At 51.2% G+C, this 22,619-nt stretch overlaps 1 protein-coding gene across 1 annotated transcript; it reads right to left on the bottom strand.

Annotated features, from left to right (window-relative positions):
• Nucleotides 1–1,418: 1,418 nt before the first annotated feature.
• PTCH2 (patched 2) lies at nt 1,419–16,963 on the bottom strand. The gene is made up of 20 exons (XM_049618683.1): nt 16,584–16,963; nt 15,945–16,137; nt 9,848–10,037; nt 9,672–9,741; nt 9,390–9,481; nt 8,574–8,769; nt 7,862–7,983; nt 7,566–7,713; nt 6,932–7,486; nt 6,468–6,593; nt 6,257–6,375; nt 5,794–6,142; nt 5,335–5,647; nt 5,102–5,244; nt 4,835–5,015; nt 4,424–4,704; nt 4,177–4,314; nt 2,794–2,936; nt 2,610–2,709; nt 1,419–2,200 (listed from the first exon to the last, which is right to left on the bottom strand). The coding sequence occupies exons 1-20, from the start codon at nt 16,653–16,655 to the stop codon at nt 1,934–1,936; spliced, it is 3,798 nt and encodes a 1,265-aa protein (XP_049474640.1). The 5' UTR covers nt 16,656–16,963; the 3' UTR covers nt 1,419–1,933.
• Between the last annotated feature and the right edge of the window lie 5,656 nt (nt 16,964–22,619).

Raw genomic sequence — 22,619 nt, 5'->3', positions numbered from 1 at the left:
GTGATTCATACCCCTGGATTGAGCATTCTTGGGGTGGTCGAACTCCAATCGGCTGGAATCCGTTTGATTGCTGCCACACCAGGACACCTTTCCAGTCAGAGCAGTCAGAGCAGAAACTTTCAGCACAGTTAATATCTATACACACTACAAGACTAGGGAGCACTTATGAGATACCAGGTCATTTCTTACATAAATAATTTCATTGAAAATCCTGAGGGAAAGAAATAGCACCCTACGAGATAGGTTCTAATCTTCCCATTTCACAGATGAAAACACTGAAGCACAGTGAGTTTAACTAACTTTCCTGGGTCCCTCTGCTGCTAAGCAGCACAGTAGACTGACATCTTTTGCACTAGTCCAGCTTGGTGAGCTCTTCTGCTCCACTCAAAAGCCCCTCCACCCAGGCACTATTGGCTTGAAATCCAGCCTCCATCCCTTGCACCCCCTATTTTAGGTTCAAAGCCAACTACTCAAGGTCTTTTTAGGTATTTATTTTAGTGTTGATTCAACTGCTATAGGTTTGTTCATGTATTTAATTAAATGAATTTATTTTATATTTAGTCAGAACGTGATTTTCTGGCCTTTAGCCTGGTGGGTGGGGTATAAGAAGGCAGTGCTCTTAAGGTGGGGTTGTTCCTGGTGAGTGAGTGGCTGGAACCCACTGTGCATATTTGTATCACTTGAGACTGAGACCTGGAATAGTTTGAGGAAGGATAATAAAAGACCTCCCTCACCTCATAGGGTGAGGTGCTGTAATCTAGCCCAGAAGTGTGGCCAGAATCTTCTAGCCCTCTGTATAAGAACAGAACAGATAGCTTAACTATAGCACCTCACTGGCCACTAGCACAATCTCAGTTTCTGGACAGTTCCCCCTGTGGATCCCCTGGCTGTCTGGCCAAAGGTGCCTCTGGGGCACCAGGCTGCTGATTTGCAGAGGCCTCTTGCCTTGGAAGATGGTCTAGACATAAACTCCTAAAAGGTCTCCCCAGACCTTGCTATTCCCATCTGTTTCAGTTGGCTACTTTCTCTATCTGCTTCCATTTTACCTTCTACCTGTTGCATGGCTCTGCCCCTGCCCACCCCCCACCCCCCACCATGCTGCTGAAACAGAGAGGTGTGCAGGGCTGGATTATGATGGCTCTGAAAGCCACACAGCAGTGTCACCAAAAACATTTGTATCATTTGGTATACTAAGCACTTACCCCAGGTCCTGTTACCAACTATATGACCACAGTATATTTGTTGAATATGACCTTCACTTGCCAGGTGAATAAATAGACCAACATTACGTGACAAAAATTTAGAACCTGGGGGCCCTTCCGTTTCAGGACTAGAGTAGCCCCAGGAACTTAGACCATGATACCTCTAGTTGCAAACTCCAAGTTTGTTTGAAAGAAAAGCACCAAAGTCATTTGAGATGAGTTCATATAGAATATATTTCACTCTTTAAAAATAAAACTTTCAGCATAGCTAAAATCTATACAAACTACAAAAATAAACATCTTCATATAAATAATTTACGTGGTAGAAGGAGGGCAGATACAGACGGCCTACTCAGGAGTTACCAAGCAGTGGGGGGCCAGGACTAGCAAAGGGTACTAGAGGATCCCCCAGGCTTGGCCTGCGAGGGGCCAGTAGCACATGGGAGGGCGGGGAGAAAAGGGATGAACCGCAGCCTGAGGTGCTGGCTTCTACCCCCACGCAGAAAGGCACAAACACAGAACCAGGTGTGCAAGGCTGTTCTCCCAGCCCAGAGGGTGCTGGTTTTGCATGGGTATCAGGGAGGTCTGTGATGGCTGAGGCAGGAAAGGGAACGCAGGCAGACAGCAGCAGCAGGGCTCTCCAGGTGTCTGTCCTGCATTCAATAACCCACCCACTGCTTCCCAGTGACTTCATGTGACCCAAGCAGGGTCTCCATGTTTCAGGTGCTCTATCACCCAGTGGCTGGGCATGGTCCCCTAGAACTGAGGTTGTTGGAGCCGCTGGCAGCTGGTGTGGCAACAGGGGACCAAGTGGGTTCATCAGAGGCTGGGTGGATGTAGGCACCAGGCAGTGGGGGTGGGTGGAGGGCCACTGTCATGGAGGTAGTCACTCTGGCAAAGCTCTGGGGCAGGGTGGGGGACAACCCCCACCTGAGTCCTCCTTCCCGTGGAGCTGGAGGACTGAGGACCTCTGGGCTCTCCTTGTATATCTGTACCACCTGGGGGAGACACCACTCCCAGTGAGCCCAGGGGTACCAGGACCTCAGTCCCCTTCAGCAGCTCACTGGTGCATCACTCTGATTGTTGGGAAGCTGTGGCCCTTGTTGGCTTCCAGCAGCAAATAAGAGCTGACAAGGGACAGGATGTCAAGGCCTGGGACAAACTCTGCACGTTGCTCTTGACCCTAAACACTAAGGTGGGTCCCATAAAGAAGCCAGAAAAGTTGAGGGACAGGGGCATGGTGTTTGGGCAAAGGGAGAGGCTGCCACCTTTGGTTGACCTCAGGGGGAGGGTCCTTGTGAGTTGAGCCCTGTCTTTTGGCCAATGAGATTTTGTCCTGGCTCTGTCTCTTCCCTTGCCTATCCCACCCCATCCCCTGGGCTGGAAGCAGGGGGAGGGTATGGTCACCTCTGGTGGGGGGCCCAGGATGGACAGCAGCACAGGCAGCAGCATGAGCCCATGGAGGAGGCCCAGGAGTGTGAGCACTGTCAGCACCACGAAAAAGTACCTGTGTGGAGGTAAGTGGTCAGCCTGGGTAGCCCCTGTGGCCAGTACAGGCAGGCCCTACCTCCTTGCCCCATGCCTCCCCTACCTTATGATGAAGTCAAAGTTCGAACCAGCAAGCATAAGCAGACCCAGCAATGTGGAGACGGCCCCATCGGTCACCGGAGCAAATGTGTGCTCTAGGGCACAGGCAGCCCGCAGGTTCCGGCTACCCTGGGTGGTCAGGAAGCCCTGGGGGAGAAAGGAGGCCCTATAGCTGCTCATTGGCCAGCCATGCCCTCAACTTCTCATCTGTCCCTAGGGCTCACAGGTCAGGTAAACTGAGCTCCTGGAAACTATCCAGGAAGTATGCATGGGTCTATTTATTTATTTTTGCATGAGTCTATTTAAGTAACACTGTATACATATGTCTGGTGAGACACAGAGATGTCTAAAATCGTTGGCAAACAGAGCCTGTCACCTGTTTTTGTAAATAAAGTTTAGTTGAAACACCGCCACGCCCACTCATTTACATATATCTATGGCTGCTTTAGTGCTACCTCTGCAGAACTTCTACAGAGACGCTGTGACCTGCCAAGCCTAAAATATTTCCTGTCTGGCTCTTTACAGAAAGTTTGCTGATCCTGAGTCCAGACGGATGGACACCAAATGGTCACAGTTACTTGTTTGGATGGGATTTCAGAGGATTTCTAATTCTTTCTTTGTACCTCTCTGCGTGCTGACTTTTCCCTCCTTCAAGGTTCTTATATATTGTTCTTACAATCAGAATAATAACAGGGCTATTATGGTGGAAAAAAGGGAGCTGTCTGTGGGGTCTAACCACAGCTGGTCTGTGGCCCCCACCTCTGCTCCCACTCCTCCTCTGCCAGAGAACACAGAGCTTTGGGAGAGGCTGAGCCTACCTCACTTCTACCATCTTTTTCTTGGAAGAATCCTTCATTTGCCCCACATTGCCATCCAGCTACCACCCCCCATTTCTCTGATCCCTTCACGGTAAAGCCATCCAAAAGAATTGTTGGTTCCTGTTTTCTCACTTTCCATTCTGTCCCCACTTTGGTCAGGCCTTTGTCCCGTCCTCTCTGCTGAAATGACTGCTTATTTCGTTGTTTACATGTTTATTGTTTATCTCTACCCTTTAGAATATAAGCTCCTTGAAGGTAAAGGCTGTCTGTACTGATATTATATCCCCAACTCTTCTTGTAAGTTGGTTTGTGTGTGTATGTATGTATGTATGTATGTAATCTCTATACCCAGTGTGGGGTTCAAACTCACATCCCTGAGATCAAGAGTCCCATGCTGTATGGACTGAGCCAGCCAGGCGCCCCTGTATCCCCAATTTTTTTTTTTTTCGCGTCCAAACAAGGCTTTGAAACCAATCCTTAAATAGTACCTAGCACATAGTAGGTGCTTGACAAATATTTGCCTGACACTGAATCAGCTGGCCCACCCATCCCCCAGTGCCTGTGCTCACCAGAGCCACATGAACTGTGAACTCGACACCAATGCCTACAGAGGCCACAAGGATCACCACGGGGATGGCACTCAGTTTGATGCCCAGGAAACCCATGATGCCAAAGAGCTCCACAGTCATCATCGCCAGGACCAGTACCTGGGGAAGGCAGGGCTCACTCAGGCTCCTGGGAGAAGGGATGACGGGCTGGGCAGGACAGGGGTGGGGAGCCGTGGGTCTCTCTTGCCCCATCCCTGAAAGGACTCACTATGAGACCAGCTGTCCAGGGATTGAGCAGCAGCAGGGCACAGACGAGGAAAGTGCATACCAGCAGGATGCAGATAGCCAGCAAAAAGTAGCGCCGCAGGCCCAGATACTGCTCCCAGAAGAGGAAGGGGGAGCCACTGGGGTAGGCACGCACCCCAGCCCGGCCTGCCTCGGTGCACACTGCTCGGGCCCCCTCAATGGCCTCCACGAAGTCCGCAGTCTTCTGGAGGCCATGCAGTAGGAAGGGGAACTGGGCAAATTCCAGGGGCTGGGCCGCCGGGACTGTGGAGGGTAGGGAGCAGCAGGGAGAGGAGGGGTGGCCAGTGAGCACAAGGAGGAGAGGGCAGGGCCTTAGGATAGGGCCTGTGTGGGCCCAGGCTGAGGCTCTTGTTGGGCTTCCCCCCAGACTCACTGCGAAGGTTCTCCCCCGTAGTGTCATACTTGTCGTGCAGCCACTCGGGAGGTGGGGGGTAGAAGTTGGCCTGTGAGGCTGCCAGGCCCAGTGGGTCACTGCTTACCCACATGGTCAGCCCCACGTAGAAGAGTTCGGGTGGGATCAGCCCCTCCTTATCTACTAGCTTCCTTGTGGTCAACTGCAGAGGCAGAGAGAGCTGAAGGCCTGGGCCCGTAAGGCCTAGAGCCTCTCTGTGCTTCCTGACCCTTCCAGCCCCCTTCCAACCTGACTGAAATCCAGAGGCTCTTGGGCATCCCCGGTCTGGATGAGCAGCTTGTAGGCCAGGGCCCCATCCTCAGAGCCATTGCGGCACGAGTGGCGGGTAATGCGCCCAGAAGCCCAGTCCTGGTCAAACGCGGCCTGGATTCCTAGGGGAGAACAAGGTAGGGTACAGTCAGCCTGCAGCCCTGGGGGCTTCTGCCCGCAGCAGCACCCCTTTCAGTTTCCTTGCCTCTTACCCTGTAGCCAGTTGCGGTAATAGTGCAGCCAGGTGCGGGGCGCCTGGGTGGCAGGCGGGGGCAGCACGGCCTTGAGAGAACTGAAGCGCTGGTGCAGATCAAAGAGGGCGCGTTGGGAGTGGGCGTAGTCAAAGCCACCCTGTGTCACCAGGGCCACCTCGTACAGGGAGAAGTACCTGAGCTGGGTGCTCAGGAAGGCATGCTCCTTGGTGCCCCGAGGCACCACATCTGTCAGGGCCAGCCCATCCTGCACCAAGGTTGCTCCGTAGAGGCTCAGGCCCAGAAGAGCCCCAAAGAGCACCAGCACCATGGCCTGTGGGAAATGGCAACTAAGCTGGAGGCCCAGGGATGTGCCCCAGCCCTCAGGAGGTGGCATGGGCCGCCTACCCTTCTTGGGGCCCAGAGACACTTAAGTCTCTGTGCTGGTGCACCCCAGCTTCTCCAGGCCTAGAGTCTTACCTTGCTGTGTGACTGGAGCAGCAAGGGTGCGAAATGATAGCGGGCGAAATGAGCGAGATTCCAGCGGGCACAGGGCAGGGAATTGCAGGTTGCCTTTTGCCTTGTCCCCTCCTCTTGGCCTAGAAGGTCCCGTGTGGACCCTCCTGGGCTGAAGAGCTCAGAGCCCAGTGGGTCAGAAGGTGGGGGCACCAAGTGGGCCCGGGGAGGCAGGATGGTGACGACATGCTGGCTGCTGGCTTCACAGTGGGCAAAGGCTTGAACTGTGGCAGTCAGGTGGGCAATGCCCACTGGTACTGTCCTATCCCCTAGTTCCTGGGGCAGAATCTGAATCACGCGGGCAGAGCAGGGGCTGGAAGAGGCAGAGAGTGGGGGTGGCAGGTCTGTGGAAATGCTGGTGGGGGGACAGGAAGTGATGGGGCCCGAGGAGATGAGGCCTGGTGGGGTGGGGATGCAGGGACGGTACCTGGAGAAACAGCAGAGCACGTCGAGGCGCTGGCAGTGGCGCCGATGCAGGTCTAGGCTGAGGACCGCCGGGAAGACAAGCATCACGGCTGCAAAGTTGCAGCCAACCACTATGGCCGCCTGGGGGATGGACAAGAGGGACACAAAGGCTGATGAAGCATGCCTCCGCTTCATGCTCACCCTGAGCCTGGGCCCTGTTCCTGAGGCCTCACCTGCAAGGAGAAGGCCCGCAGTGCAGGGATGGGAACTAGGGCAGCCATGAAGAAGGCAACCATGTGGTTGATGGATGTGAGTGCGACGCTGGTACCTGTGCGCCGCAGACACTCGCCTGTGCGCTCCTGCCAGGACAGGGGAGGAGCCATGGGTCTTCAAGGTAGAGCGAAGGGGAAGCTTGGGAGCTTGGGATGGCAGAGGAGGGACAATAACCACACGGCAGCTAACAGGTATTGAGTACCGTACACGTGTCATGCACACTGTTCTAAGCACTCAACCTGAGTTATCACCAATCCTCACAACAACCCTCACGACACCAGCACTATTATTACCCCCGTTTACAGATGAGGAAAACTGAGGCACAGACAGGTTAATTACCAGCCCAAGGCCACCTAAGCCAAGAAGCTCTTAACCCTATGCTAAACCGCTTCAGATGAGCCCAGGCTGGAGAACGAGGCCTCACTTGGAGAGGGGTGCCAGGTGGAGCCTCTGTGAAGGCATGTGCCAGCAGGAATATGTCATCCACACCGATGCCCAGTGCCAAGAAGGGCAGCACCTGGAGGGGCACAGGGGTGGGCAGCTGGAGGAACTGAGGAGCCTGGACTGTGGACCCCAAGTGTGCCCTGTAGTCCTGGTGTACCTGGGTAGTGGCAGCGTTGAAGGCGATGCCAAGCAGGGCACAGAGCCCAAGGCCCGAGGCCACTGCCAGGGCTACCAGCAGCACCCCTGCAAGGCCTACAGCACCCTGGGACTGGGCACAGTCCCAGCGCAGCATCGTCACACAGGCATAGGCTAGCTGTGGGGAAGGAGGGCACAGTCTTGGAAAGCAGCTTCCTGGCTGAGCACCGGGCAGAGGGTGGGGTAAGGTGCCGGGAGCAGGACCCACCATGAGCAGATAGCCTCCCACCACACGGGCAGCACTGACTTCAGAGAAAGCGTGCAGGATGTCATCCAGGGTGGTGGAGGAGAAGGCGTGGATCTGCTGGGATGAATTCTGAGGCAGGGCCTCCTGGGCCAGCTGGAGAGACAGGGTGGATCTGAGGGGCAGGAGGAGGGAGCGGCCTCAGGGCGCCGCCCTTGCCCTTCTGCACACCGACCTGCACAAAGCGCCGCTGCCAGGCCCTCAGCACTGTGCCAGCCTGCTCCTCGCTCCAGCCGATGTCGTGTGTCTGGTAGTCGCCTCGGAAGTGCTCATACAGCTGGCGGGGACTCATCAGCAAGAAGGTGCTCTGTAGGGCTTCTGCCCTGGTGAGGGGTAGAGGAGAGTTGGGGGGCAGAGCTGGCCTGAACGCCCAGCAGGAGCTGTACAGGGGGGTTTTGCCAGAGCCGCCTAGAATCAGAGTGTGGATTCCCATGCCTGGGGCCCCCTTACCAGGCCCCATGAAGGCCCTACCTTAGCAGCTGTCCTTGGGCGTCTCTGGCCATGCCCCCCAGCAGCAGTTCCTCCTGCCAGTGCATGAACTTGTGGGAGAAGCCATGGCAGCCACCGTTCAACTCCTGAGCCACATTGGGAGCCTAGAGGGGGACAGGAGGGGGGTTTATTATTCAAGGCTCTGGCTCTGGGTAACTCAGGGTCCCTGGGCTGGAACCATGCCTGCCATGGGGTTCCATAGCCTGAAGTGTAGATAAGTATTCTCCTGAGTTTCTTGCCTACTCTGAGTCTCTTGCCTAATAGTGAACAGCTATTATCCTGCAGAGAGGAGGCCACAAGAGGGAGAAGAGGCCTGGAAATAGGCTTCTGGGAAGCGCTGGAGTAACTTTGGTGGGTTTTGGAAAAAGGTTCACATTCACAGGGCCACAGAGACACTCAGGAAACTAGGTATGATACTTGTGGTTAGCTAATTGGTCCTCAGTTTCTCTGTACAAATCTATTTTGATGAAGTCCAGGTTTTCTGGGCTTAGAAAAGGACCAAGGGATTCATATACCACTTGAAGGTCCCTTAGGAGAACCGAATGGAAAGGGTATTCAGGTATCTAGCCCAGTGAGGGCAGGGTAACGATGTCCAGAAAATGGGAGACAGAGCACAATCTGCTCTCTCAGAACATATGAGGAGGGAAAAGGGAAGAAAAATAGCCTTTCCCTGGCAAACCCGGCTGGAACCCACCTGCTTGCTGTGATGGTTAGGGGCAGTAGGTGGGCAGTGGAGGTCATCAGGGTGCAGACAGGGCCGCCCCACATAGGCCTGGCCCACCTGTGCCTTGTCTAACAGCTCCCGGAAGCCCTCAAGGGAGGCAAAAGGGCCTAGCTCCTTGAGCAGCTGCTCTGGATCCAGGTTGGTCCACTGGATGTCAGGACGACCACTGAGGGGAGAGCCCATGGTTGGTGAGGATAAAGGATCAATTCCCTCCCTCCAAAATGCTGCTAGGGGACCCCTGCTGTACCCTACCCTCCTCCTAGCTGTTCATTTGTCCCTCCATATGAAGGGTGTGCAATGTTGAGCCTCCCAGAGCTCCCAGGCTACACCAGCTTACCAGGTTGCTGCAGTGAGATGGAGGACAGATAGTACTTAATACATGGACAAGGCCAAGAAAAAGCCCCACTGAGTCCCTTCCCAGGCATCTATCTTTGGTTCTAATACATAACCATATGAGCACCTGCCTGTAACAGGTTTTCTTTTTAGTCTGGCAACAGCTTAGCTGATACCTAGTTAACTCTCCCGTGCAAAGTCTCTTTCTGGGGATCTTTTTTTTTCCATTCAGATCTTTGTTCTGTTTTGTCTAAATAAGGCCAGTTTGCCTTTCCTTCAGAGGAAAGGAGAAGGGGGATGTGGAGAGAGCCCTGGGGCAGTCTGGCCCTGGCCTGACAGGTAGTTTAGGCCCTTAGTAAGGTTTTGATCATCATCTTTACTCCCACCCTCTCTTCTGCTGGGAAAGTCCCGGCCTAGGAAGCAGGGCCTGGGAGCAGCTGTGGTGGCACTCACGGCAAGTAGGCAGAGCCCCCTTGGAGTTTGGCTCCCTCCCAGAAGCAGTCGAGGGGGGTGAGGATCACGCACGGAAACAGCTTCTCAATCATCTGCCAGGGACATCCCAGGCCACATCAGTCCTGTCCCTGGGCTCCTTTCTCCACAATCTCTGTAGAATGCCCTCTGCAACCCCCTCCCCTCCCCTCCTGACTTTTAGCCTCCCCATCTCCGAGAACCTTCCCCTGCTGCAGAAAAGGTTCCACCTTGACCCCATCTCAAAGAACAGCTCAGGGTACTCACCCGCTCAATCATTCCATTTTCAATTAGCGGAATTCCTGACTTGTAGCAGATTTTATTCAAATCCCAGGACCTGGAATAGCCAGGGCACAAGAGATCAGCAGAAAAGGGAGATTCCCATGCCAGCTCTGCCACAGCATGCCTCACTCCCAGCTGCTCAGGGACTCAGCCAGACTCACTTTCCATAGAGTGATACTTGCACTTTACTGGCTGCAAGGGCTGCCTGGAGGTGGAGGCCCAGTGCCTCAGGCGTGAGGATGTTCTCCCCCTCCTGGTGTGGGGTCTGTATCAACATCTGGGAGGTGTATGCAGCCTCCTCCCCCAGCTTCTCCTTGGTGTAATGCAACTCCTGGCTCACCCGGCTGCCCACTGCCAGAGACAGAGAGAAAGCTGGGGAAAAGAGCTTTAGTGGATTGGAGCTCTGGGGAATGTGGGACCCTAGCCTGCTGAGGCTTCCCAGGAAAAGTGGGAGAAGTGCTCTGAAAGGAGCCCCTACTTTTCCCCTGATGGCCATTCTAACTCCACAGGCTCCTGGCCCTCTGGCTGGAATCTGGAGCTTTGCAGGGAAGTGAGAGACCTCAGTTGTATGGCTCTATGGAATTCTTGTGTTTTCTAAGATTTAAGCATGAATCAGGTTGGCTAGGTTTGGAGCAAATAACTTCAAAATGAGAGGTCAGTATGAGTTGAGTCGGGGCTGGGGTTTTGGAGGTATCCTGGTAAAGGAGCCCTCACTCAGTCCCTCTCTGCTCTGGTAAGGAAGACAAGGAGGGACAAAAGGGACCAATAGAGAGGTTGCCATTGGGAGGGTCTTCTAAAAGAACAGATCTAGTGCTAGGACTGGTTCTTAGTTCAGGTTGTCCCAGGCAATGCTTTATAGCCATACATCTTTTTGCAAATTGTTCTGCCAAGAGGGTGGGGATGGAAGTGCCTGGTAATAATGGGCCCTGTGGTGGCACAGGTGAGAGGGAGGATCAGATAGTCTTTCAGTGTGATGCTGTCAACATACTGCTTCCACTCATGCAAGAAGTACCTGGAATCAGCTCACGTACCCTGGCAGAGGTGACAGCAACATGGACCAAGGGGAAGAAAACGTTCCCAGATCCCTTTCGCCAGTCTCATGTCCAGGCAACAGGGAGACCCAGCGCCAGGCCTGCCTTAGTTTTCTTGATCTTGGCAACCCTCAAGTCCAGCATTGTACTGGCCACAGAGTCATGGTCTATAACTGGGGCCTAGCAGGGGAGGGGTGCTGTGAGGGGATATGGCCTGCTTGTGGTTTGGAGGAGGGCAAGGGCAAGTGCCAAATCACTCCTGAGGCTTTATGGACTTGGTCTGGGCTTAGGCCCAGTTCTGCTTCCACCTGTCCAGGACCTCTGCCTGTTGGTCATTGTCATTCCTGGGTCCCACATGTATATCTTCTCTGAGGCTCCAGCCCCATCGGTGATCATCGTGGTCCCCCATCTCTTTTTCTTTTTTGCTTTATTTAGACAGAGAGAGTGTGTGAGAGTGCCTATGTGCTCACATTGGGGCAGGGTGGGGGCATGCAGAGGGAGAGAAAGAATCCCAAGCAGGCTCCGCCCTGTCAGCATGGATCCCACCACCCTGGGATCATGACCTGAGCTGAATTTGAGTTGGATGCTTAACCCACTGAGCCACGCAGGTGCCCCTCCCAATCTCTTTTTCAAACCCATATAATCTCCTTACTCATGAGAGTCCCAAACCCTTAGTAGCAAGCCCCCAACACAGATTTGCCCATCTGCTCACATTTTCTCACTCAAATCACATTCCTGGCCCTCTCTCACGAATGTAGCCTCCCATAGCCATGCTGCCTGCTTCCACATATTTTTCTTCCTTTTCTGACTCTCCTTCCTCCCCAGGCCTGTACTGTACTACAGTGTTTATTTCACCAGGCTTAGGCCAAACCTGCTACAAGGAGGGACAGGAGGGGACAAAAATAAGCTCTTCATAGTAAGTGAGTTTGCTGAGGGGAGGGAGGCACAGGAGAAGGAAGGAACCCAGAGAGGGCTATCAAGAAAGCAAGAGAGGGGTGCCTGGGTGGCTCAGTCCATCCAACTTTTGGTTTCGGCTCCAGGTCATGATCTCACAGTTTGTGAGTTCTAGCCCTGTATCGGACTCTGTGCTGACAGCGTGGAGCCTGCTTGGGATTCTCTCTCTCTCTCTCTCTCTCTCTCTCTCTCTCCCTCTCCCTCTCCCTCTCCCTCTCCCTCTCTCTCTGCCCCTCCCCTGCTCACTTACTCTTTCTCAAAATAAATAAACTTAAAAAAAAAAAAAAGAGGGGCGCCTGGGTGGCTCAGTTGGTTGAGCGTCCGACTTCAGCTCAGGTCACGATCTCACGGTCCGAGAGTTCGAGCCCCGCGTCGGGCTCTAGGCTGATGGCTCAGAGCCTGGAGCCTGCTTCCGATTCTGTGTCTCCCTCTCTCTGCCCCTCCCCCGTTCATGCTCTGTCTCTGTCTCAAAAATAAAATAAACATTAAAAAAAAAAATTAAAAAAAAAAAAGAAAGCAAGAGAAATACTGGCAATGTAAAGCATAACATCAAAGAAAATAAGGAATCCTAAGAAAAAATGAGGAAAAGCAAAAGGTAAACTTCTGCTGACAACAATGATGATGATAGACATGAGGACAGATGAACTGGGATGTATTGTGTGGGCAAGAAGAGACAGCAGGTAGAAGGGAGAGCCTGGAAACTCTGTACAGACCTAGGTTTGAGCCTTGGCTCTGACACTTAGTCTGTGCTTTGGGAAAATTACTTAGTCTCTCTGACCCTCAGTTTCCTCATCTGTCAAGTGGGGACAATGCCTATCTTGGTAGAATTAGAATCAATGCAGGCAAAGCACTAACTGCCCAACACATAGTAGGTACAGACAAGGAATTGTTATTTAATAGCTGCCGGGAGAGAGACTGTGGGACTCTCCCAAATGGGAGAGAGACTGTGGGAAAAACGAGAAAGAACTTGGAGTAACAAAGATTGAATGGGGAGGAAGTAGGAGAAAAGGTGAAGGAGATGTTAAAATCAAGTCTGTTGAATGCTTTTGTGCCTTTACAAAAGAGAGAATATAACTGGTTAGCCAGCATGGAAAAAGAACCCACCTTATATGTAATCCTATAAGTGTGAATTAAAACAGCAGTAAATTACTGTCTATCAAACTAGCAAAAATAAAAAAAAAAATTGATAGCACTCATTGCTGGCTTACAGGAGTGGACTCTTCCTACCACCAAAGTGTAATTTGGTATGATATTTGGGGGAAAGCAATATTGTAATATGTATCAGACCCTGAGAAATGTTCGTAATCCTTGGTCCAGAAATTCTCCATGCAAGGGCCTATAAGCAAAGACATAGGGCTTTCTTGGAGTTAACTGGGAGCCATGGTAGCTTTTGAGCAGAGAAGTGAAATGACCTTTTTCATCACTGAACAATACATTCTGGAGCTGAACTGTGAATGAATAGGAATTGGCCAGGGAAGAAGGTCAGGAAAAGGCATTCTGGGCCAAGTTATGTGTAGGGAACTATCAAAGACTCAGCATTGCTGAGTGAAGGAGAGACAATGCTAGAGAAGAAATCAAGTTAGGTTGCGAGGGCCTAGAATGTGTGCTAAGGAACTGGATTCTGGAGTCTCCCCAGACCCTAACAGAAAGTGGTGGAAGGACTCTAAGCAGGGGATGGACTTGGCCAGATTTATATACACCACAGGAGGGCAGTGTAGAGGCAGAGTTGAAGGTGAGGCTTGCAGAAGATTGGTCACTTCTCTAACAGACTTTGATTTTGTTGGCCATTCTCTGAAAGGCCCAGTGATTCAGGGCAGCTGGATCCCTCCCCAGCCTCAGGGGGGTGGAATTTGATTAGTTAATCACAGTAATTCCATTGCCTTTGCCAAGTGAAGGGTTTAGGCATATGAAGCTACACAGTTCTTGCCAAAGTGACCAAATGAGAAGTCAGCTGGGGGGCTTCTGGTAAAATTTCCCCCACTTCCAAAATTTCCCCCAGACAGGACGGGATGACGTCCCTTTTCTGACACTGCAATAGCCACTTGGGACAAGGAGGTGGTAAGCCTGAGGACAAAAGGCCAACATGCTGAACAAGGCAGAGGAGAAGACAGGAAGAACCTGTGTCCTTACTGATGTCCTTAGGTTTTGAATTAACCATCCTGGAACTTCTACTGTGTACTACCAGATTTCTTGTTACAGGGATAATAAATCAATCTTCTTCCTTCCTTCCTCCACCCTCCTTTCCTTTTTTTTTCTCTTTCACGAGGCTAAAAGCATATCAAATGATACAATCAGGAGTGCACTACCAGAGACTGAGAAAGGCCTCATCTAGAGCAATGGCCACATGGGTGGAAAGGAGGAGTCTGTTATGAGAAAGGTTAACAAAGAAGAATTTGCTGGCTTAGTAACCAGTTAGGTAAGGAAGAAGAACTGAGGCTGACTCCCAAAGTTTCAGCCTTGGGTCTTTGAGTGGATAGTCGTTCCACCAATTGATATGTTGCATCCTGCCTTCTAGATAGAATGGCTACATGTTCCTTCTTTTCAGGGATAGCTCCAATTTCAAACCATCTCTCTCACTGTTCCTGTAAGTATTGGTTGGGCTATGTGTTGTGTTTTTTTATTTTAGAGATCAATCTATCTCTGGGCCTTTTAGCTTTAAAGTTGATCAGGAAGGACAAGTTATTTTCCAAGTCTCTCACCATGGCAAAATTGTAAGGGACCCTGAACTCTGGTCCAGAACTCTGGTAGCCAGTGAGTGTCCTGCTTCTTTCTTTGCTTCCTGTATTAGCAAAACAGGAAAGGAATAGAGAAATACTCTTCAGTCCTCACCTGGATCAGCTCCTCATTGCCTAGGGCATTGCTGGGAGAAGCCTCAACTATAGATGTACAGAGACAAGATCAGGTCAGGATCATTGCTTTGACCTCACCCCCAGCTCTAGCTGATGTAGGACACAGCAGGATTCTGAAATAAAGGAAAAAGCCCTAGGAATTGGATACCACCCTCTAATATCACCCTTCCACAAACAGCATAAAAAATCTGGTGGGATCTAGCTTGTCCTGTGCTGGAGTAATAGGAGAGAAGATAAGGAACAGGAACATGGAGGTTCAAGCAGTGTTTAGATGGGAAAGCTCTGGGAAATGGAGAAAGAGGAAGAGGGGAGAGACAGCTTCTATTGTAGCAGGAAATCCAACAGTCATTTGGGACCACCCAGGCAGCAGTGGTGTGTGGGTGGGGGTATGTGTATGTGCGTGTATGCACATGTGTGTTCTGGGGCTGGGGGCAGGCAGGCAGGCACAGAGAAACATCTGCTCTGGACCCCAGGGCTGGCTTAGAGTGTATATGTATGTGTGAGCCTGCAGAGGGCTGGGGCAGGGTGGGGATGGGGTGTGGGAGCCCAATAGGCAGGCGGGCAGGCTCCAAGAAACATCTGCTGTGCATCCTAGGGCTTGCCAGTGTTTGAAATAACTCAAGGGTGTGAGACTCTAACCTGGCCCTGCCTTTGGGTGTGGGCCAGGCCTGGGGGAGGTTTGGGGGAGGCCACAAATGCAAATTTCCCAGGAAAGACCAGGTAAGAGTTTGACTCTATTGAAGGGCTAACATATGAAACCAGGCCTCAGGAAAGAAGAGTTATGCCAAAATTATTAATAAGAAACCATCTTTATCTAATGCTTCCATTAGGAAGTGAGGATTTGGTTGCATCTGACTCCACTACTGCCTCAAAGTGCAGACCCTGTGCCGCTTTTTCCCACTAATTGCAGGGGGCCTAGGTGCATGGGACCTCTCCATGGAGGCTTGCCAGATGATTTACTCAGTTTCCCCTGCCCAGTTCTAATTTTCCAGATTCTCCTGGTTAGGTGTGATCTCTCCTTGCCTTCTCTTATTCAATGTAGTCACATTCTGCTCTACATTATATTGCATCCTAACACATATTTTACTTTCCTTGCTACTGAAAGATGGGTCTTAGTTTGGTTGCCTTTACAAACCCTGCCATGCCATAAAAAATACACATAAAAAGTTGGCAATAATTGCTAAATAAACACACATGCTCACAGATAACTATTCTATATACCTATCCACAGGACTCCATCATCTGCAGATGTCCATTTACAGGTGTGGGAGGGAGCACTGCTCCCAGACGCCCAGGCTTTGGCAGACAGGTACCCCTTCCAGACCCAGAGCCAAGCCCACTAGAACTCAGTAGTCAGCTCCTCACGCTGTTCTTGTCTTAGGCTCACCATATCCAAGCAGCTATGACTAGTGTCCACAACTCACCTTCCACCCAGAGCTGTTCTAGGTCTGTCTCAATGATGGCCACACGGAGACCCAGTGCCAGGGCTCCAAAGGCCAACAGGCCCAGGAAGAGCACTTTGCCACAGTGTCTCTGGATCCCGCAGCCCAGAGAGAAGAGCAGGCCCTGGAAGTAAGCACGAAGCCAGAGCGGAGCCTTTAGGCTCCCAGCTAGGATCTGGGATGGAAAGAGAAGGGTCAGCCAGGCATTACTGCAACAATGCATGAAATCCTTCCTTTTTCTCCTTATGTACACCCTCTGCCCAAGCCCTAGCTTCTTGCTTTCTGGATGCAGGACAGGTAGGATCTACAGAGACACAGGCCCAAACTTGGAAAAGATTTAACTCTATTCCCTGACACCCACCCAATACACCCCCAAGGAAGGCACAGACCCCTTTTCTGAGAGTAGAATACATATACATACATCTGTTTTCAGGTGGACAGAGGTGAAACCCAGACACACTCTCACCGGCCAGATGTTGAGGAGACACAGAAAGGCACACACACCCTTAAGGGGTGGGCAATAACACCCTGCACTTTAGAGACATCACACCTTGCTGAGTGACAGACCTGGGGTCTCTAGACCTGGTCCCAATCTTTCTAACCCGTTTCCACTCCACTCACCTGGGGTGATGCGGCTCGAGCTGGGGGTGTATAGACAGGGGGCAGCTCCTGGAGTGGCGGCGGCCGAGCCATGCTGGCGGGGATGGGGGGCGTGGGCGCCCCCAACTCGCGTTATCTGGGATTCTCCATAGGCTGGCCTGGTACCCCTGTACTGCGGGGCCCGGCGTCGGGACTCAGTGGGGCCGCTTAGACGCGGCGTGGGTGAGGGGTGGGATGCTGGTGAGCAGCGGCGGCTGTGAGGGGGATGAGCGCAAGGACATGCGGGTGCCGGAGTCAGTCCCGCGTTCAGGCAGAGCTACGGGCCCGCGACAAGCCGCGCGGCAAGAGGTGGAGAACGCAGTGAGGAGGAGGCGTCCTTAGCCCCAGAAAAAGGGAGAGGGCCGGGACGACGCCCTCCCATTGGCTGAGGGATCCGTAAATTACTCGGAGCCGCGCGGCCGGATCTGCTGCTAGGCAACGGCGCCGCGGGTGGGGGCGGGGCAGGAGACCACCCAGGCAGGGCCACCCCACGCCTTGCTTCCCCAGCCGCCTGCGGGGCCCTGGGGGAGAAGCAGGGAGGGAGATCCCGAGGACGCACGGCGCTGGCCAAGTATGAGCTAGGACACGCCAGTGCTGAGAAAGGGTATCTGCTGACTGACCCGCCAAGACCCAAAGACTCCTTTTCGCTCTTTTCTGCCTCCACACTTGCCCCTTTCAGTCCACTCTCCACTGAAGCCAGAGTTATCTCTCTAAAATGCAAATTTGATGATTGCTCTAGAACACAAAGCCCTTTTGGAGCGCGGAGCCCTGCATGATCTAACTAAAGCCTCTCTCATAGTTCCTTCACACCCACCCGATGTTCTTTCCAGCCCTACAGAGTTACATGTAATTTCCTAAAGGCACCATGCTATTCCAGGCGTTTCTGCCTTTGTACGTGTTGTGGCCCTGTTGTCTTGGCAGACAACCTTCAAAACAACATGAATCGGTCATCTCTCTTTGAAGTCTTCCTTGATTCGCACTTCTGCCTGATGTAGTTGCTTCTTTCATTGTGCTCCTTATAACTAGACAATAAGTAGGTGCTCAATTGTTGAGTAAATCACTGCGAGTTGGAGAAACCAGGGTGGAAAGGACTGGAAACGGAATCGTTCCTTTATTAAGCTTTCATCAACTATCCTGAGTACCGTTTCTGCCACGTTTCTGAATGATTAACCCTGAGTGGCAGAGGAGGGTAAAATCGATATTCTAACATGTAAAGTTTGGAAAAGAGAAAAATAATCTCCAATAAACTCATTAACACAACCACTACTCTCTCCCGCCAATTTCTTGGTCAGTTCTTCCAGACTTGTTTATCATTACATCATTAACATTACATTGTTACTACATAGTCTTTGTATCAATTATTTGGAGAATGTCCTTAGGACAGATTCCCAGAAGTGAGGGTGTTGGGTCAAAAAGCATGAACATTTTTATGGCTCTTGCTACACATTGCCAAACTGCTTTTTGAAAACGTGTCAATTAACATTATTTCCAGAGCCTCAGTCCTGGGGAAAGGGAAATTTCAGACCGAGGGGATGAACCACCTAACTGGTTTGCCACATCTGTTGGTCCATTCTTCCAGCAAAATGCCAGTGGAGGAATCAATACATGTATGATGCTGTTGGCCAAGTAGTAACTATGCATTAAAAAGCAGCATATGTGCATAGCACTTTCTTCTTCCCTGTTATCCTCTTGTGGATAAAGAAAGTGTATGGAAGATGGTGGAATAGGAGGATCCAAGAAAATGTATCCTCAGGAATTCTCTGGATATAGAAATAGTCTCTAAACTAGCTGTATGGGCCCCTGGATTGCTCTTGGGGCAACAGCTGAGTATGGCTGGGTACTCAAGCAGAAAGGCTCTGTTGTAAGTAGCTCTTGAGACTTCCTTCCTTCTTACCAGACTCCGCAAGACATAAAGTCCATAGAGAAAGATTTGTAATTGCCTGGGCCTTGGGACTCTGCTTCCACCGCAGGCCCACCATTGCTAACAACTGTGGTGAAGTCCAGCATTTCTGTGGATGCTTCCAGGGCAGGGCTTGCCTGCTGGGAGAATTTCTTGCCAAACTCCAAAGACCAATGTGGGAGAAACTGGTCTGCAGTTCTAACCATTCCAACTCAGGGCCTAGTGCCCTCTGGCTGCTCCAAGCTCCAAGATGACCTTTCTTTTCCCCAACAAAGTGATTTCCTGAGTGCAGCTGAGCTCAGTCAGAGCAACCTAAAGCCATAGACCCCAGGGAACAGGAAGGGAAGTAGAAACTCGTCTTTTTTACGCTACAAGAAGCCTGCTTCACTGTGGAACAGCCTGGTTCAGTGTCACTTCCACTGGGCCTGGAAATGTGTTTTGGATTAAAACCAGAGAAATTCCCCAAAGAATAACAAAAGAGAAAAGCCATTTAATTAAATTCATTATCACCAAGGAGTAAATCTAATTACTGACTGAGACAACATCCTTTAAGGTCTGTTATGTGTCCACCCCTTTGCTAAGTTCTAGGGTTGCAGGGTACCTGCTTTTTAGAAGTTCATAGTCTAAGAGGGAGCACAGAGACCACAGGGGAAAACACTGTGAGCTGGAATACTCAGGGAGGTTTAACTTGGATTGGATGGGAGAGGTGGGAAGATGACCAAATTGAAAAGGAGAAGACATGGTTCAAGGTCTGGATCTATCATTTACTGCTTATGAGATCTTGGGCAAGTCACATAATCTCTGACATTGACATAAGAATTAAATAATATATGTGGCTGACGAGCAGTGTAGGTAGGGTCCATGTAGGAGGAACTAGGTTAGACCTTCTTTCCTTGGCATTCTCCCAGGCTTCTCACTCATGCTTTGGGCTGGCTTTTGTTATCTGGGCTGGGCAGGGTCAGTGACCCTGAGATGTAGAGGAGGGAAGCAGGGATCCCTGGTGGCCCCCCCCCCCCACTGCCATCCATTATGTTTAGTGGCCAAACTTGGGAATGTATACCCCTTCCCTGTAGGCAGCTTTAGGCCAATAGCACCTGTCAAGTCTCTAGTGTCAGAGGCTGCAACCTGAGATCAGAGAATGGCCTTTTACCTGGAAGGTGGAGTAAGAAGAGAGACTGAAAGTCAAAGCAGAATCTCCCCATTTATCCATGGCAGAAAAGCCTGATGCAATCCTTCTGGGTGGTGGCAGATGGCTCAGGTTGAGGATGTCATCCTAGCTTCAAGTAGAAGATGTTCTCTTGCTCAGCCTCTTTCCTTCCCTGTGAGCTCCATCAGAACTAAGCTTTCTAGCCCTTGTGTCTGGGTGGTCCTTCCCATACCCACTCCCCCTTCCTCAGACACATTTAACTATTTAGAAAGCAGTACACAAAGGCCTGGCTTACTACCTCTTTAGGGGTAGGGACAGCTGTGGATAAAGAAAGTATGTTCTCTGCAATTCTCTGGAAATAGAAACAGCTTATAAACTGGCCTGTGTGGGCCACCAGATTGTTGTTGGGGCTCCGGCTAAAGACATCCTCCCCACCCCACCCCCAATTCCCACCTCCATAAATGAGAGTGGGATACGAAGACTAATGTGATGAAGGACTGGGAAGAAGTTCAGCCTCTGACCTTGGAAAAAAGTTTGGAGGGCAGTCCGGACAGTCTGTCCCCTTACAGGCTCAGGAACTCTTGCCAGCAGGTGGGGGTGAGGTGTTACTCGGGGAGGGGTTCCTGGAGTAGTAGACATCAGATTTTGTCTGACCTGGCAAGCTCCCAGAACCCTTGTTGCTCAACACTTCCCCAGAGTCCTCCTTGATTGGCACTGAAAGCCTCCTTCCTTCTCTCTTCCACTTCCCTCCTGGAGCATCACTGGGAGAGGCAGAACAGGTAACTCTCTTACCTGCCTTGCCTCTTCTGGCTTCTGTCTCATAGAGAGGTAGCTGGCAGTGGAAATTCAGTTGCTCACTATATTTTAGATATATACAAACTCTCTGTAAGCTGCTGCCACAAGGAAACAAAAATGGTCCCAGCCTTCTGGCAGACAAACAGAGCAAAGGGAAGAGAAATCAAAGCATCTTGGGCATTCAGCCAATCCTGGAGTTGTTGGAGACAATAGCAGCACTGTCCTGGGCTGGGGGCTGTTCCCAGCTGGGACTTAAACTTAGCAAGGCCTTCCCCTGGGAAATCTTACCTTGTCCTGTTTTCTCCAGCTCCCCTTTCCAAGTCCTGCTCATGGGTTTGTGCAAGGGAAAGCAGAGAAGTCTTTCCTCTACCTTACTGTCAGGGATTCCAAGGGCTCAGTGGGGGAAGATGAGGAAAGGGTTTGGGAAGGCTCTAGGACAGTTTAATCAATCCCTTCTCTTCCCTTCCTTCCAAACCTATCTAGCTTCACCCCCTTTCTGTTCAGAAGAAGCAGTTTTCTGGCCTCTTGGGCCACCCAGATCCCAAGGGTCAGAAAGCTCAGAGAGGGGACAGAACCTGAGAATGGAAAGATCCTTTAAAAGTTATCCAGTCACTTTCCCATTTTGCAGATGTGGAAACACAGGGACAGAGGAGAGGCAAGATTTGGCCAAAGCCAAACAATATTTCAGAGGGCAGGTCTTCTTCCATCCAGCATCAGCTGAACTCTACAGATTTCGTTTCCAAAGGGGACCACCCTGGGCACTGCCACAGCTCTTTACCCCCACCTCTCCCCACAGTCCTATCCATCTCAACCACTTCTACTGGGCCATTTCAGCTCCTGTCTGATTAGGGCAAATTTTCAGGAACCTTGTTCTGGCCAGTGGTAGGAATGTGGAGCTCTAGAGCTCCCAAGAAGGCTGGTGGAGGTGGAGATCCTTCAGGGTAGAAATGCTCATCTAGTCTCTCACAAGTTCAATGAGAACAGCACTAAGATTCAGGCAAGATTACTCAAATGAACTTTAGAGACTTCAGATTTTTGAAGTGATGTAGAAACCAGTATTTCAAATCATTCTTTATAATTACTGCCACCCACAGTGAGCACATCAAGGGAAACCTTTACTTTGATAATTCTAGGAGGTGAAATCCACCCCAGGAACCACTTTTATCTTCCACCAAACACCTGCAGGTTGTAAAAGTAGTGCAGGGAGAGGCAAGAGCAGAGTGTATGTGTGTTTGGGAGTGGGGGTGGTGAAGGGAAGGTGGATAGAATTCCAGAAGGGCTGTGAGTATGGAAATCTCACTTCTTAATTATCTGAAGCGGGAGAGTCAGTATAATTAGGATATAAAGGAGCGTAGCTGGAGAAGAATTAGGAAGAATTTCAACCATGATATAGGTTCCTGGCACTTATTTTCCAGGTTGGACAGACTTTAGTCTTCTCCTCACTGAGGGAAGGTGAGAAGGAGTCTGTCTGGCTTCACAGACCATGGCTTTCTCTTATTGCTCTTGCATCCACTAAAACCAGTGGAGTTAGGCTTGTCGGCTAGGCCAGGGCTGTCTCCTGCTTATTTTGAGTCTCCAAAAGGTAACAGTTGACCTGGAGAAACTGCCTAGAGACTGGGAGGTGGGGAGTGAATGGCAGGTGACGCTGGGGGTGGGGTGGTGGCAGGGGCTGGGAATCTGTGTGGCAGGTATGGGAACACAGCAGTAAGTCATGGGCTGAGGACTAGGGGCCACGCTGCCCAAATCGGCAACTGTAGAAGGAGCTTGATGTACAGAGGTGGCACTGTCAGCAGCTATGCCTATGGGTCTAGAAAGCCTGATTAGGGTCAGGAACTGAAATACTCCCAAGTCCTTTCAGTAAGCAGATACTTTTATGGACGAGGCTGGGCCAGCCAGTAAGAAAGCAGTCCTTCTAGGAGCTTTACCCTTGATAACCACTGTACACAAGAGCTAGCTACACACTGGCTCTAGATGTTTTTTTTCCCATGTGACTCATGAACACACACTGTGTATCCCTGGAGCCCACCTGATATGGAGCTTGGGACTACCCCACAAGTCTCCACCATGCCTTTGGGAGCCCTTCTCTCTCTTTTTTAAGTTTATTTAAGTAAACTCTACACCCAATGTGGGGCTCAAACTCGGAACCTTGAGAACAAGAGCCTCATGCTCTACCGAC

Source organism: Panthera uncia (genome assembly GCF_023721935.1).
Source record: "Panthera uncia isolate 11264 chromosome C1 unlocalized genomic scaffold, Puncia_PCG_1.0 HiC_scaffold_4, whole genome shotgun sequence".
Classification (NCBI taxonomy): Eukaryota; Metazoa; Chordata; class Mammalia; order Carnivora; family Felidae; genus Panthera; species Panthera uncia.
This window is presented reverse-complemented; position numbering and strand designations above follow the sequence as displayed.

Excerpts from the sequence above, each read along its gene's own strand:
- PTCH2 (XM_049618683.1), bottom strand. The coding sequence starts at position 16,655 with ATGGCTCGGCCGCCGCCACTCCAGGAGCTGCCCCCTGTCTATACACCC. Across the intron at positions 5,016-5,101 it reads AGCCTCTGGATTTCAGTCAG|TTGACCACAAGGAAGCTAGT; the intron begins GTTGGAAGGGGG and ends CTGCCTCTGCAG. Across the intron at positions 2,937-4,176 it reads TCACAGTTCATGTGGCTCTG|GGCTTCCTGACCACCCAGGG; the intron begins GTGAGCACAGGC and ends TTTCTCCCCCAG.